Raw genomic sequence first — 18,337 nt, 5'->3', positions numbered from 1 at the left:
AGTGTATATTTAAAATTAGTAATTGCAAATATAATTGTAAATAATATATATATTTTTTAAATGCTATATTTCTACTTTTAAATGTGGAAATAATATGAATGATCATGAAATCTAATTTGGAAATATATTAATCACATAAATTAAGAAGCATGATTATCCTTGCATTATAAATTTAGTGCATAATATTTTATAATCCACATCTTCATTTTAAAGCTGTTCAATAATTAAAGCTGTAATTTTTGAGTTGTTTAATATTAAAACTAAATAGGAAAAAATATACAGTATATACATTTTAAAATGGATCCTATCTGTGTTTTTGACTATAAATAATAAATAAATAAATAGTATACTGCATATGATACAAAATGTACACTTTATTATTCAAACGAGAGCACAGAATATAAATGGCCACAAAAGAAAAGTAATTATTTACAATTTTGCATCCAAGAGTCATTGCTGTTCACTTTGCCTTGAAGGTGCTTCCTTTTTCCTCTGAAACTCCTCCCAGTAGGCGGGGTCTTCATCTAGTAGGGGCGTGGCTTGTGACACCAGATCACCGAAACTCAATACTGTAAATGCAGGAGGCGGAGCCTCACGAGAACTTCCACCATCCTCCTATAACACATGATATGATGTGAACAGTGTTGAGGTGTTAAATTCTGTAAAATCATAACATTTTACCTGAGACATGCTGATATCTGGTTTTCCCAGTGCCACAGCGACATGATGATCTTTGTCCAATAAACTCTCCTGGAAAAAAAAAAATAGAGTAAATCTGGTTTAAAATAATTCCACACAATATCATAATTAGCTTTTTTGTTTATGCTAGCACACATCGGGAGTCTTAACCAGTTCAACTCTGCGGGTCCGTGACGCCATCGACTTTCGCTTTAAGATTTAACGGGCTAGCATTGCACCAGACCCCCTTAAGTGGTTTCGTTTGAAAGTGTAGAATCTATATTTTATACATCAATTTGGTTTTTACTCTACTGTACAAAAGTTATTCACACTTAAATACACAGTATTTTGGATACCCGAGCTGGGTATTGAACATTGGTTCATTTTCATGTTTTTCATATGGTTCATATATGACACATGTACAAGTTATAGCTGAAATGAAAGCTCTTGCTGGTGCTCATACAGTTCTCGCATTCTTTTTACTGAATTATATTCTCATATCAAACAGTTGTCGAATGAATCGCGGTGTTTCCATGGCGCAGAAGTGAAAACAATACATTTATGATCAATAAGCAGCCCCAGATAGCACAGACAGCTGTCATCTCTTACCTTATGCTGTGCGCTTCAGGGCCATTTCTCCTGTTTTTGAGGTGATGTGCATAAGTAATCCTTTTATATGTCTGACGTGGTCCAAACACAGTGAATTATGTTTGATCAAACAAACGAATAGTGAAATATGAAAACAATGGCCGGTCCCTGACCTCTCATCAGTTGGAATACAATAACTTCAGCATAGATTATGGTAGAGACATTTTTCTTTTTTCCTATGATTACAGACATGTGCAGGAACCACCAAAATTAATTACAGCAAGCTAGACCACACAGAACCTAAAAGATACACTTTCAAATTTGAGTTTATAAAAAAAAAGTGCCTCTTTTTGTAGGTGTTTGTTATAACACAGACAAAATATACAGTTATTTTAAACACTTTCAATGGTGTTTTATGAAAATTCAAAGGGTTTTCTTTAAAATGAAACCAAATTTTTGCATTTACACCTCTGCATGTGGATTTGGGAAGCTTTTAAATTTGGGTAGGCAAAATCCAGGCGGAAATCCCAAAATGGTTTGTACAATTAAGGTTGTATTTTTTCATAATAGCTCGCCGCCGAAATAAATAAACAAACAGGTCAAATTCAAATAAAATTATAACAAAGAGAAAAACCTTTTACAGTACTGTATAGACAATGCAGCTGTAAACCAATTGAAAACATAATTCAAATAAATTAATACCTACATGATGACAGAAATGAATAATCTGACATGTTTACTGTGCTCTTAAAGTCAAACAATATTAGTGATGACATTTAAACCTGTTCACACAAATTTCTTTATATAGATCAGTTAAAGGAGAAAGTCTTAATTTGTTTTAGAGTATGTGATCCCTTCATTAAATATTGAATTTTCTCTCATTTGAAATACAAAACCAGATCGCACATACACATAGAAAGCTTTAGATGGGGCTGCCGATTTCCATTCAAGTAGTATAGGTCTCGCTAGTAAGCTTTTTATTTGTCAATGATGTTTTATGTTCAGGCATGTCAAAAATAGCTGTTTCCACAGTAGGATATATTCAATATCAGGATATATTTTTGAGAGTCTACACGTTGTGTAATAGGCCCGATGGTTCATTTTAAATTGTATTGGTAATCAATCTAACTAATTACTTTTGCTCTGGAATGCAGTGTTTCTCTGATTGGGTGCAATATGCTTAGCCACGCCACTTCGACCTTTAGTTTGCTGTAAGTGAAAGATAAGAGGAACAGGGCAAAACTAAAACCCTGCCCCCTATTTAATATTCACTATCAGTTGGAAATACATCATCATACTGAAAAGAAAAAGTCTGTTGCAACTTCTGGTTCATGCAGACTTGAATTTCAGCTGTTCTGTGCTTTTTTTGGTGCCACTAAATTGTATTATAATTTAAAGAATTAGAACAATAATAAGTGTTTAATAAAGCTTTTACTTATTTATTTTTGTTCGGTATATAAGAATGTGTTCGTTTAATTTCTATATTCCCACAAGCAGCGACTTTGTAGCTGCCTGTCGCTTTGGGTGGCGACTAGCTGCAAAGCAGGTCTGTGTAGGTATATACAGCACGAATACAACTGCCCACTGAGCGAGCATAGAGAGGATCACGTGAGCTCTACTGGTGCTCCTATTGGCTGTCGCTCAAAGTCGCTCTTCATTTGCATAATTTGAAGGATACAACATATGCTGGATAAGTTGGCAGTTCATTTTGCTGTGGTGGCCCCTGATAAATAAGAGACTAAGCTAAGGGAAAATGAATGAATGAATGTCTGTTATGCTGAATGATGATGGAACATTTGACTCCTAATTTGATGTTGCGGTTTTGCAAAATGTATTTGAAACCTAAAAGCAGGCCTGAATTTATTGTTCTAAGTATATAAAGTCACTTGTGTAAATGTAATTAGTTTCAGGCAGTAAAGTGTGGCGTCTGCTCTTTGACCCATATACGTGCAGAATGAAGCGCTGGAGAAACGCAGCTCTATCGAGGAAGTGAGAATTCTCGTTCACATGCTCTGACAAACACTGAGAGATCAACCAGCACTGCAGGAACACACACACACAGGCCATGAGAAACACACACACACACATAAATGCATGTGCACAAACAAACACCTTATAAGTGCACACAAACTCTCTCTCTCACACACACACCTCACAATCTCTCACACAAACGCATGTGCACAAGCAAACTTAATCACACACCTCAGAAATGCTCACACTTACACAATGTGTGTGTGTGTTCTACTCTCTAACATACACACATAGACTAACTAATACTTACAAACACCCCACGCAGACACCTTCCCTGCACAAACTCGCACACGCACACACACACACCACAAACATGCATTCCCCTGCATTAACACACACAAAGTAACAAACAACACACCACAAATGTGAACTTGTACACACAAAAGCTAAACTCGCACTAAGAAACACACACATCACACCACAAACAAACAGAAACACAATCCCCCCCCCACAAACACCCTACAAGCAAACAAAACTCACACACCACACACACACACAAACTCCTATACATATGAACAAACAAACAAAAACACACACATACAAAACAAAAATATACACAAACTCACACACAAACAGAAACACACACAAACAAATAAATGAACACAAGCAAACAAAAAACTCTCACACCACACACACAAACAAAAACACACACAAACAAAACACAAATATACAAACTCACACACAAACATAAACACACACAAACAAATGAACACAAGCAAACAAAAAACTCACACACACCACACACACAAACAAAAACACACACATACAAAACAAAAATATACACAAACTCACACACAAACAGAAACACACACAAACAAATAAATGAACACAAGCAAACAAAAGACTCTCACACCACACACACAAACAAAAACACACACAAACAAAACACAAATATACAAACTCGCACACAAACAAATAAATGAACACAAGCAAACAAAAACTCTCACACCACACACACAAACAAAAACACACACAAACAAAACACAAATATACAAACTCACACACAAACAGAAACACACACAAACAAATAAATGAACACAAGCAAACAAAAAACTCACACCACACACACAAACAAAAACACACACAAACAAAACACAAATATACAAACTCACACACAAACATAAACACACACAAACAAATAAATGAACACAAGCAAACAAAAAACTCACACACACCACACACACAAACAAAAACACACACAAACAAAACACAAATATACAAACTCACACACAAACAATGAAACACACACAAACAAATAAAAATATACACACACACACAAACAAAAACACACACACAACAAAACACAAATATACACAAACTCACACACAAACATAATCACACACAAACAAATAAATGAACACAAGCAAACAAAAAACTCACACACCACACACACATATACACAAACCTAAACACACACAAATAAATAAATGAACACAAGCAAACTAAAAACTCACACACACACACACACACACACACACACACACACACACACACACACACACACACACACAAACAAAACACAAATATACACAAACTCACACACAAACATAAACACACACAAACAAATAAATGAACACAAGCAAACAAAAAACTCACACACCACACACACACATATACACAAACCTAAACACACACAAATAAATAAATGAACACAAGCAAACTAAAAACTCACACACACACACACACACACACACACACACACACACACACAAACAAAACACAAATATACACAAACTCACACACAAACCTAAACACACACAAACAATTAAATGAACACAAGCAAACAAAAAACTCACACACCACACACACAAACAAACACACACATACAAAACAAAAATATACACAAACTCACACACAAACAGAAACACACACAAACAAATAAATAAACACAAGCAAACAAAAAACTCACACACACAAACAAAACACAAATATACACAAACTCACACACAAACATAAACACACACAAACAAATAAATGAACACAAGCAAACAAAAAACTCACACACCACACACACACATATACACAAACCTAAACACACACAAATAAATAAATGAACACAAGCAAACTAAAAACTCACACACACACACACACACACACACACACAAACAAAACACAAATATACACAAACTCACACACAAACATAAACACACACAAACAAATAAATGAACACAAGCAAACAAAAAACTCACACACCACACACACACATATACACAAACCTAAACACACACAAATAATAAATGAACACAAGCAAACTAAAAACTCACACACACACACACACACACACACACACACACAAACAAAACACAAATATACACAAACTCACACACAAACCTAAACACACACAAACAAATAAATGAACACAAGCAAACAAAAAACTCACACACCACACATACACACATATACACAAAAAAACACACACAAACAAAACACAAATATACACAAACTCACACACAAACAAATAAATGAACTCAAGCAAACAAAAAACTCACACACACCACACACACAAACAAACAAAAACACACACAAACAAAACACAAATATACACAAACTCGCACACAAACCTAAACGCACACAAACCAATAAATGAACACAAGCAAACAAAAAACTCACACACACCACACACACACACACACACACAAACTCATACACACATACATAAAAACAAACAAACAAAAACACACACAAAGAAAAACACACATGAACAAATAAACACACAAACATAAACAAACAGAGACTCACACACATAACCCACATCTTCAGCCTCATCCACTAGATCCAAGTTTCAATCCTTAACTCTGGCATTCATAAAATGATTCATAAACTGCCATTAACATGAGTTTACTGAACGAATGACTCGTTAGTAAGTCATTAATATATATTATAGAGCTGGGCGATATGGCAAAAAAATGATCATGATAAATTTTTTTTATATCGGTCGATATCGATAATTATCACGATGAATGTCAAATATTCATATCTATCAATTTTATAGGATTTTCAGCATGCCAATCCCTTACAGAGATGTCTTAGCTGTCTGACAATCTAAATAAAATAATAAGCAAAAGAACAATCTTAACTCAGCATTTACTGTTCAAGTTTTCAACAACCACAGACAATACCTACAAGTTATTGGATATTATTGTTCAACATCAGAAAATAAAACAGGTTTGGAGCAAGTAAAAGGTGAGTTAATGGTGACAGAATTTTCAGTTTTGGATGAACTGTCCTTTTAATGGTGAGTATGGTGAATTTAGGGTGAAATATCCTTTAATATATTGTATTTAGGGATGCTAACAAATACTTGATAATCTATAGATTGTCGATAACGCTTTAAACGATGACTGATCAAGCGTGGACATTTAAAGGTTTAGTTATGCTTTGCGCTGTGAGACGCGTCCATGCATTACATTATAAAGTGTGTGCAGTTTACCTTATTATGGAGTCACCCTCTTGACATTGCATATTGCGGAACGCATAAAACCCGCTGATCTCCGTTATATCCGCGGGTGTTGTAACCAAATTCAAGAGAACACGGAAGCAGCCTGCAGTGGAAAGCGCGAATATGTCTGCGATCTGGAGGTGTTATAAAGTTGATGATGACAACATTGACATTGCAAACTTTGAGATATCTAAACTTGGAATTGCCTGCCGGGTATTTTAAGTTGAGGTGCTGTTTGTTTTATATTCGATTATCTTTTTATTTTTTTAGATCTACTGTTGCACTAAAGTCTAAATGTGAAGAATTTGTTATATATTACTTGATTGTCCAAGCTACCTCACAGAAGTGCTGTGTTTGTTAACAGAGATGTCGAATGTTAAAATAAGGTGAATTAAATAAAAATGAACATCCTGGATCCGTTTTTTCGATCTTCTTTATTATTTTTATGCATTACAGAAGTATCGAATTGGGTTTCGTTATCGGTAGATATTCAAAATCAAATGACTCTGACTCGAGGGCAAAAAAACCTGACCGGGACATCCCTTATTGTGCCAATTTTAATCCCTGTTTTGGAACAAAACAATCGATCTACAGGTGTGAAAGCTCCCTTAGTTACTTTTTACGATAAGTAATGCATTACATTACTTGAGTTACTTTTGCGTTACTACTTTTCCTTATTCAACGTGACTAATTTTAATTTATGAGTTTTTTTTATTTTAAAAGCTAATACATTTAAATTAAAAAGTAACTCAAATATCATTACTTTAAAGTAATGTGTTACTTTAGTTGTTACTTAGAAAAGTAATATTATTACGTAACTCGTGTCAAGCTGCGGTCACACTGGGCTTTTCCTCCCATAGACTTCCATTCATACGCACTCGAATGCATCAGACAGGAAAAGTAAGGTCATGCGTTAAGTTTCGCAGCTCGCTGCGGTGCAAAGTTCAAGCTTGGTGAACTCTGACCTGCGATGTCCCTATTTGATATTTAATGTCTAATCATCTTGTTTAATCCCGCCCCTTTTCGCAGCGCCGCAAGACAGAATTTCGCACACACAAAGCCCAGTGTGACCGTAGCTTTACTTGTAGTGCGTTACCCCAGCATTGATTGTGACCACATACACACCTCAAATGTCCAGTCCTCCTCTTCTTCATTGTCCAGGTACATGCGTGTCTGCCGGTACACCTGCCCCTCTCTCATCTGATTGGGTGAGATGTGAAACTCCGCCCTCTGCAGATCAAAGCCCAATCCTGTGCCAATCGCTTTAATGAAGCTCTCCTTTAATGCCTTGATGAACAGACAAATTGACCAATCAGAGGCTTCTAAAGTAATTACCTTACAGTATAGCACAAAACCACTCTTTCCTGTAGCATGTAGGACAGACTCTGTACAAAATGATGTTCATCTAGATGTACTGAGCAAATATTGTGTTGTGGTAAATTTTGCAACAGTAAACAATTAATTTAGTACTAGTTTATAATTATAAAAATATCACAAATTCTAATTTAAAGAAATGACAATTTATTAGCATTCAGCCATCCTTTCTTCCTTTCTCCTTTTTGTTTGTTCTGTAGATTCTTTTCATCCATTTATCATATTAATCTATCATTCTTTCTTTTATTACATCAATCCTTCATTTTTTCTTTTGTTCCTTTTATCCATCCATTTATCTAACCATCATTCTTTTTGTTCCATCCATCAATCATCATTCTATCCTTTGTTCCTTTCTTTTTGTTTTTTAGATTCCATCCATCATTTTTTTGTTCCATCCATCATCATTCTTTTTGTTCTATCCTTTGTTCCTTTCTTTTTTTCTTTAGATTCCATCCATCATTCTTTTTGTTACATCCCTTCATCCAGCTGTCATTCTGTTACATCAATCCATCATTATTTTTGTTACATTTATAACAAATTCATAATACCATCCATCCATCTGATTGTTTTACCTTTGTTTTTAGTTTTATTAATAAATATGTTAAAACTTTGTCGGTTCTCCGCCTCCTCCTTCCCGGCGGCTAAAGGGCCATAAACTTCATTACACCATCCATCCTTTGTTCCTTTCACCTTTCTTTTTGTTCTTTAGATTCCATCCATCCGTCATTCTGTTCCATCCATCCATTATTCTTTTTGTTCCATCCATCATTCTTTCTTCTTTTTGTTACATCCATCCTTTGTTCCTTTTTTTATTCTTTAGATTCCATCCATCATTTTTTGTTACATACATCCATCCATCATTCTTTTGTTCCATCAATCCTTTGTTCCTTTCGCCTTTTTGTTCTTTAGATTCCATCGTTCCATCCATCAATCATTTTGTTACATCCTTCTTTTTGTTCCATCCATCCTTTGTTCTTTTCACCTTTCTTTTTGTTCTTTAAATTCCATCTTTCCATCTATCTGTCATTTTTTTGTTTCATCCATCATCATTATTATTTTTGTTCCATCCATCCATCCACCATTCTTTCTTTTGTTCCATCCATCCATCTATCCTTTGTTCCTTTTATTCTTTCTTTTTGTTCTTTAGATTTCATCCATCATTCTTTTTGTTGCATCCATCTTTAAATGTGCATATTTAATTTGTATGATAAACATGTATTTTATCCAAATATAAATATTCTCAAATAAAAAGATTTATTAAGATTTAAATGATCAAAGTAACAATTTCTTACATGACACTGTATATCCAACATGCTTCATGTCAAGCCAAAACACCCTGGTAACTTCAGTGAAATCAGTGTAATACTGATTCCACACTAGAGGCGTATTTCATCACTTTACATCATCTAGTTTTGAATGATTTCTTTTTAAAATACCTGTCAAAACAATCTCATCCCATAATCAAAATGATATAAAGTATTTAGCAACAGTAGATAATTCTGTGGACAGTAAAATGATTCCTGAATAAGTCAAATAATGTTTTTTTTTAAACCAAAAATCTAAAACATGTATAACCCCTTTTTGTATGGTTGGATTTGGAAAGCCATGTAAGCGTATGAGTGCTTGTAATGGTTATTGACCACATTCTCACCTACAGCGCATTTTATTGATGCCAGTACAGTGTGTGTGTGTGTCTGTGTTTGAGTCCTCAAATGACCACAGACTGGCATAACTGAGTCATGCCGAAGTGATGAGATCACATCGCCATGGAAACAAGGATCAGAATTGGAACAGTTTCATCCAACACAATTTCTCTCCCGCTGCGATATGCTTATAGATGTGTGTGTGTGTGTGTGTGTGTGTGTGTGTGTGTGTGTGTGTGTGTGTGTTGTTGCCTGGAGGTGATGATGATGCTACAGTAAGCGGTGGTTGCTATAGTTACCCAGTGTCTATAAAACATGTGCAGTTGGTCCCAGTCTGATCCCGCCATCCGGATGTTCGTCCACTCCATCTCTGTAAACTGACGATTCATGATACGGAAAAACTCCTGCACGGAGCTGCTGCCTGACACACACACACACACACACACACACACACACACATACACATAAACAGACACATAAAACATCCAAATGCTCTGTGTTAGTGTTAAATTCTGCACTAAAGATGTAGTTTCTGTGCTCATTTTCAGCTCTTTCTCTGATCTAACGTCTTGTTAATTCAGAATTTTACATGGCTCACTTTTCCCATAGAGCGTCTCCCATTTTAAGTCATGAATTAAACTAATAATAATAATAATAATAATAATAATAATTCCTTACATTTATACTGCACTTTTCTGGTCGTTCAAAGCGCTTTACACATTGTGGGGGGTGGGGGGGTTATATATGCAGCCATATTGCGACCACACACCAGCTGATGGGTGGAGAGGAGATTGAGTGATAAAGCCAATTATGATATGAGGATGGTTAGGAGGCCATGATGGACAGGGTCCAGTGGACAAATTTGGATGCCAGGGTTAATCCCCTACTCTTTTCGAAGGACATCCTGGGATTTTTAACGACCACAGAGAGTCAGGACCTCAGTTGAACATCTCATCTGAACGACAGCGCTTACTGAGCAGTATAGAGTCCTGTTCACTATACTGGGGCATTAGGACCCACACAGACAGTATGCTGAGCGCCCCCTGCTGGCCTCACTAACACCACTTCCGACAGCATCCTAGCTTTTCCCATGTGGTCTCCCATCCAGGTACTGACCTAAGCCTGCTTAGCTTCAGTGGGCGACCATGCGAGAGTTGCAGTCAGTCAGTTTGTGATCCTCTGAGAAAACAGGTTGATGGTTGCATATGAAACCTATGAAACACCCCCCCACCACCAAAAGTGGAAAAATTTGTAATCCATCCTCCACAAAAAGTCACTGATTCGCCTCGCGGCAATCCTCACACTAGTTGATAGAGCATAACAAATAAAGCGCAAGTATTGAATTGTAATAGCCTATATTATTTTTTGCCTTATACATCATTGTGAATAGTGATATTTTTGTTATTGAATTTCAAATAGGGCCAATTTAAAGGCCAAAGTCTTACATTTTTCAGTTACAAATGGCCTACTGATGTTTTGCTTTTATATTTAACATTAGGCTATTATTCATTCATTTATTCATTTTCTTTTCGGCTTAGTCCCTTTATTAATCCGGGGTCACCACAGCGGAATGAACCACCAACTTATCCAGCACATGTTTTATGCAGCGGATGCCCTTCAAGCTGCAACCCATCTCTGGGAAACAGTAGGCTATTATTTGTGCATAAACATTTCTAGATATAGTAATAAACAGACATTTTTCATGAGCGATAATATCATTAAATGTGGAGGGGGGGCCTTACAATATTTTCTGGGGAACAAGGGGGTCTCAGGCAAAAAAAGGTTGGGAACCACTGATGTAGACTATACGTTTATCTGTTATATATACATATACATATTTATCTGTTATATATACGTTTATCTGGAAGATATCCGCATGGGGAAAATTACTATAGTAATTTACCATAAACATGTTTTTACAAGTGTATAACTCTTTGTTAATGAATGCTACCGAATACTGTAGTATAGTAAACTGATAAACTGTAATAAATACTGTAACAGTGTAAACTGTGGTGCATTGAGATTATAGTGTAGAAAACTGAAGCCTATTGAATAATTAGTTTATTACTACAGTTGTGTTGTACCCCAGCGACAATATAATTACTACGACAGTTTAATTAAATTATCTATAGTATGTTTCCAAACACTATAGTATTTTTTTCATGTAACGTATTTGCTTATACAGTATCTACTGCCTCGATGTCAGGCAAATATATATTAGTTCAATAGAAAACTTCATGGTATAAGGATCATGGCCCAACATATGTGGTTATTTTCTATTTACAGTTGAAGTCAGAATTATTAGCCCCCCTGTTTATTTTTTCCCCAATTTCTGTTTAACGGAGAGCAGATTTTCTTTAACACATTTCTAAACATAATAGTTTTAATAACTCATTTCTAATAACTGATTTCTTTTATCTTTGCCATGATGACAGTAAATAATATTTGACTAGATATATTCAAGACACTTTTATACAGCTTAAAGTGACATTTAAAGGCTTAACTAGCTTAATTAGGTTAACTAGGCAGGACAGGGTAATTAGGCAAGTTATTGTATAATGATGGTTTGTTCTGTAGACTATCGAAAAAAAATTAGCTTAAAGGGCTAATAATATTGACCTAAATTATTATTATTTTTTTAATTAAAAACTGCTTTTATTCTAGCCGAAATAAAACAAATCAGACTTTCTCCAGAAGAAAAAATATTATCAGACATACTGTGAAAATTTCCTTGCTCTGTTAAACATCGTTTGGGAAATATTTAAAAAGGGAAAAAAAGGGGGGCTAATAATTCTGACTTCAACTGTATATCTCCTTTTGAAATATGCAAAAATATAGACTTCCCTCTACGTCTCCCATTCATTTTTGTCAATTCCTGGCCTCCATCTGAATTTCGCGAGTCACCAGAACCACGTGATTGCAAACAACCTATTCCTTTACTTCATTAAAGTAAATGCAGGATTTAAAGAGACAGTTCACCTCAAAAAAGAACATTTCCTCACCATTTACTTACACTAAAATAGTTCTGAACATTTCCACTATTGAAGTCGATGGCGTATATCTGAGCATATCTTCATTTGTGTTCAACAGAAGAAACTTAAATTTTTGGCTGAACTATCCCTTTAGAACATGAATCAGACAGTGGATATGTGTGATTGTGGGCGGGGATATGTTAATGAGCACATAGCTGTGACGTCATGATTATGTTTGTTGTTGTTTTTATCATTTAGTTCAGTAAAACTGTTATTTGCCTAAAGAGGGAATTTTATGTTTTACTATAATATACTACAGCAGCATTCATGTTAAAACATTATCATTAAAAAAACAAGGTTAAAAAGGACATCGCATTCTTCACATAAACATGATTTCTATAAGCTAATGCAGGTTTATATCGCACAGCAGAGCCAGATATGATGAATTTACCAAGCACAGTATTAGAGCGACATCTGGTGGCCATTGATGAATCCGCATTGCGTATTGTAAAAGACTGGCTTCTTAAAGGGGCAGTTCACCCGAAAATTAAAAATTTCATCCTTTCCTCATCTTTCATGTCATAACATTGCTTTTTTTCTGTTACGCACAAATAAAGACATACTGAAGACTGTTGGAAAGTGATAGCCATTGACTTACATAGTATTTGCATTTTCTACTATAGTGAATGTCAAGTAGAATGGGATCTACGCTCAAATACTAATAGGATTATAATACAATTATTCTTTTAACTCAAGACATGAGGTTATTTATACAAGCTTTGACACATTAGACTCACTGGTGGACATTTACTTAAAGGAGAAGTTGCACCAAAATGCCAGTTTTGTAATAACATCCTAAAGTAAAACGCATACTTATAGTAATTGTATTGCTACAAGACAATGTTTTTTCTCGAGCGACTTTAAAGGAGTCAACTTTAAAAATGATTCTTTTAATTACTAAATCTTAAGTAAATCTTAAACTGTTCTACATTGTACATGTAGATTGTATATATTGTTTAGATTGTACATATATATTGTGGTTGTTTATTGCTATTAATCTATGCATTATCTTATGTATTATTATATGTGTTATATATAAAATGTTTGAAAATGTAATTTGATTTTGCCATTGATGTTGACATGGCAATAACCTTAAAAATATTTCTCTTTTCCTAATGTGGATCTCAATGATTACTGGCTAACAAACATTCTTCAAAATATCTTCTTTTGTGTTTAACAGAAAAAGGAAACAACCTCATGAAGGTTTGGAATCACTTGAAGGTGAGAAAATATAGTCAACTATACATTTATTTGTTAGTTGCAACTTTTTATTTGCAATGATAATGAAAATATGATAATAATAATAATAATGCATTTTATTTGCAATGATAATGCAAATAGGATGATGATGATAATAATAATAATAATAATAATAATAATAATAATGCATTTTATTTGCAATGATAATGCAAATAGGATGATGATGATAATAATAATAATAATGCATTTTATTTGCAATGATAATGAAAATAGGATGATGATGATAATAATAATAATAATAATAGTAATGCATTTTATTTGCAATAATAATGAAAATAGGATGATGATGATGATAATAATAATAATAATAATAATAATGATAATAATAATAATAATGCATTTTATTTGCAATGATAATGAAAATAGGATGATGATGATGATAATAATAACAATAATAATTATAATAATAATGCATTTTATTTGTAATGATAATGAAAATATGATGATGATAATAATAATAATAATAATAATGCATTTTATTTGCAATGATAATGAAAATAGGATGATGATAATAATAATAATAATAATAATAATAATAATAATAATAATAATAATAATGCATTTTATTTGCAATGATAATGAAAATATGATGATGATGATAATAATAATAATAATAATAATGCATTTTATTTGCAATGATAATGAAAATAGGATGATGATAATAATAATAATAATAATAATGCATTTTATTTGCAATGATAATGAAAATATGATGATGATGATGATAATAATAATAATAATAATAATAATAATAATAATAATGCATTTTATTTGCAATGATAATGAAAATATGATGATGATGATAATAATAATAATAATAATAATGCATTTTATTTGCAATGATAATGAAAATAGGATGATGATAATAATAATAATAATAATAATAATAATGCATTTTATTTGCAATGATAATGAAATAGGATGATGATAATAATAATAATAATAATAATAATGCATTTTATTTCCAATGATAATGAAAATATGATGATGATGATGATAATAATAATAATAATAATAATAATAATAATAATAATAATAATAATGCATTTTATTTGCAATGATAATGAAAATATGATGATGATGATAATAATAATAATAATAATAATAATGCATTTTATTTGTAATGAACTTTTTCTTTTATTCATTTATTTGTTTATTTTATTTTTACAGTACAATATAAATTTTTTTTTTCATAAACTGGTGGTTACATACCAACATAAATGGGATGGTATAGCAACAACAAAAACAAGCCATGATGTCCAAGTAAAATATTAAATTGAAAAATATATATTTATAAATTAAATACAAATATTCCAGCAACTGTGATACGCCAACACAATCTGCAGAATGTACTTTTCCTAAACCCTAAGCACTACAGTAAAAATTAAATGCATAAAGAAACCTTAAAATACACCAGCAATTTACTTGCAAGCATTGTAAATGCTGTGAAATTAATAATTAGTATGATTACTGTGAAATTAATAAGCACTGGAACATGGTACATTCCATTATTATCATTAGTATTTTATTTATTTATTTATTTATTTACTGAAAGCAGTCACTTTTTTTTCTTTTCTTTTATTCATTCATTCATTTTTCTTCAGCCAAGTCCCTTTATTCATCAGGGGTCGCCACAGCGGAATGAAACGCCAACTATTCCAGCTGCAACCCAGTACTGGGAAACACCTATACATACACATAGACTACGACCAATTTAGCTTATTCCCTTATAGCGCATGTGTTTGGACTGTGGGGGAAACCGGGGCATCCGGAGGAAACCCACACAAACACAGGGAGCGCATGCAAACTCCATACAGAATCACCTGGTCCAGCCGGGACTTGAACCAGCGACCTTTTTGCTGTAAGGCTACAGTGCTAACCACTGAGCCATCATGCTGCCCGTTTTTTTTGTGCTTTCAGAAGAACTTAATTAAAATACTGTCCTGTACGTGATCTAACAGATGATCCTGGGGATGAGAGGCAGTGTAAATCACCTGGTCTGCTGGTCTTCATCACATCTGTGCCCACCTGACGTCCTGCTTCTGCTGCCAGAATGGCGTAATCTCCCTGATGGGAAACGTTGAAGCTCCAGCTAGGGGCAGACGAGGTCTGTGGCAGGTACGGTTTACCCCGTTCTGTTCGTTCCAGTCGAAACCCGTCCCATGCAAAACCCATCTTCTCACAAACCAGCTTTCTGATGAGCAGACGTCCAGCCTGAGGCACATAAACACAACTTAAAGATCCCGTGAAATTTAAATAAGATGTTAGTATTGTTTGTTTTTAGTATATCTATTAGCCAGTGTGCTCCAAAACAGTGACAATATTCATGTTTAGAAGATATAAACATGATATAAACATGTAAACGCTTGTAGTTTCCCATCAGCCCAATCGGATGAACAGTTTTATTCAGTCACCTCATACTTCAGTTTCTCATCAAATCTTCTGACCAATCAAATGCTCTCTAGTGTCACATGAAAACAATACTATAGTAATTCATACTAAATAATGGGTTTTTGTAGTGTTTTTGAAGCATACGATAGTAAAGTGTATTATGCTTTCTATATTGTAGTACACTACCAGACAATTCTTGTCGTCAATGCCAGTTGTAAGAGCAACAAATAGTAACATGACTTCTAGTTGATGATTTGTAAAAGTGTCAGAAAGTGGATTTTTCTGCTGAATCATCTGTTGATCTGCATCCCAATCATCACAAATACTGAAGAAGACATACTGGAACCCGCATGGACCCAAGATTCTCACAGATATCAGTCAAGTTTGGTGGAGGAAAAATTATGGTTTGGGGTTACATTCAGTATGGGGGCGTGCGAGACATCTGCAACATCAACAGCCTGAGGTATCAAGACATTTGTGCTGCCCATTACATTACAAACCACAGGAGAGGGCAAATTCTTCAGCAGGATAGCGCTCCTTCTCATACTTCAGCCTCCACATCAAAGCACCTGAAAGTACAGAAGGTCAAGGTGCTCCAGGATTGGCCAGTCCAGTCACCAGACATAAACATTATTGAGCATGTCTGGGGTAAGATGATGGAGGAGGCATTGAAGATGAATCCAAAGAGTCTTGGTGAACTCTGGGAGTCCTGCAAGAAGGCTTTCTTTGCCATTCCAGATGACTTTATTAATCAGTGATTTGAGTCATTGCAGAGATGTATGGATGCAGTCCTCCAAGCTCATGATGGAGTCAGACACAATATTCATTCTGTTTCCACTGCAGCATGACCACATATTCTATACTGGACATTATTTCTGTTCAGTGACAAGACTTTTGTCTAAGCACAGTCAGACCTTACTGTCCTAATTAAGAACCAAGGCATGATCATATTTTATTTTGGTAAAATAAGTGTAAGCTAGAGCACTTTGCCTTTCATACAAGCCACGTCTGGTACCAAATGATCAACTAGTTATTATTTAAGTTATTATTTGTTGTTCCTAAAACTGGGATAGGCGACAAGACTTTTGTCAGGTAGTGTATTTAGATAGTGAGGTAAAGTATTTGCAAATTCATTCAGTGACAACTCGACATGCTCCCTATATTGTTTGTTTACAGCTACTTATCCGGTAGGAAAATCACGTAAAAATCACTTCAAAACAACATTGGCACTATTTAATTTAACTGAACAGTGTTATATTTGAGAAGTCATTGGCTAATATTATGATTTCCATAATCAGAATTCGCAAAGAGTACTTTATTCGCAAAGAGTACTTTTCCTGAACTATATTATTAAGGAGAAAGTCCCAATATGTGAATATAAATCCCAGTTTAACTCATTTTTACAGCACTTTGTTTAATGAGTGCTACTGCATACTTTGCTATAGAATAGTTCATAATCACTAGTCTTATTCATAATGCCAAAGGTGGCGTTAACAGTAGCACCAGTGTCTGCGGTACTCACCATAGCGGATTTGGCATCTTTAGCGAACACGAATTGTCCGATTCGCTGTTTTTCCTCCTGCTGGACACACCGGGCAGCGAGGGTCCACTCGGAACGGCTCGGAACCCACGAACCGCAGCGGAACGCCCACCGGACCCCTTCCATCACACAACTCTAAATGACAACTATTGCTAAACTCCTAAAACACTGCGACTAATAGCTGTTAATACATTATAATATGCGATTATGATAATAAGTACTCGTTATTATTAATTATTAACATTATGTCGTCTTATGCAGTAAGTATAATGTGTTTTGCTTCTCTGGTTACGCCAGCAGCTGCACATGTGTTTTTAAACCACACACGCATACAGAGGAGCCCGGAAGAATATGTTGTGGG

General features: G+C 34.4%; 1 protein-coding gene across 1 annotated transcript; it reads right to left on the bottom strand.

The window, feature by feature from the left end:
* Positions 1-356: 356 nt before the first annotated feature.
* On the bottom strand, positions 357-18,306 carry aasdhppt (aminoadipate-semialdehyde dehydrogenase-phosphopantetheinyl transferase). The gene is made up of 6 exons (XM_056474469.1): positions 17,959-18,306; positions 16,040-16,259; positions 10,053-10,174; positions 7,862-8,023; positions 682-750; positions 357-615 (listed from the first exon to the last, which is right to left on the bottom strand). The coding sequence occupies exons 1-6, from the start codon at positions 18,100-18,102 to the stop codon at positions 451-453; spliced, it is 882 nt and encodes a 293-aa protein (XP_056330444.1). The 5' UTR covers positions 18,103-18,306; the 3' UTR covers positions 357-450.
* Positions 18,307-18,337: the final 31 nt, after the last annotated feature.

Source organism: Danio aesculapii, chromosome 15, assembly GCF_903798145.1.
Source record: "Danio aesculapii chromosome 15, fDanAes4.1, whole genome shotgun sequence".
NCBI classification, from domain to species: domain Eukaryota; kingdom Metazoa; phylum Chordata; class Actinopteri; order Cypriniformes; family Danionidae; genus Danio; species Danio aesculapii.
This window is presented reverse-complemented; position numbering and strand designations above follow the sequence as displayed.

Excerpts from the sequence above, each read along its gene's own strand:
- aasdhppt (XM_056474469.1), bottom strand. The coding sequence starts at position 18,102 with ATGGAAGGGGTCCGGTGGGCGTTCCGCTGCGGTTCGTGGGTTCCGAGC. Across the intron at positions 751-7,861 it reads AGGAGGACTGGACATTTGAG|GAGAGTTTATTGGACAAAGA; the intron begins GTGTGTATGTGG and ends TTTTTTTTCCAG. Across the intron at positions 616-681 it reads CAGATATCAGCATGTCTCAG|GAGGATGGTGGAAGTTCTCG; the intron begins GTAAAATGTTAT and ends CATGTGTTATAG.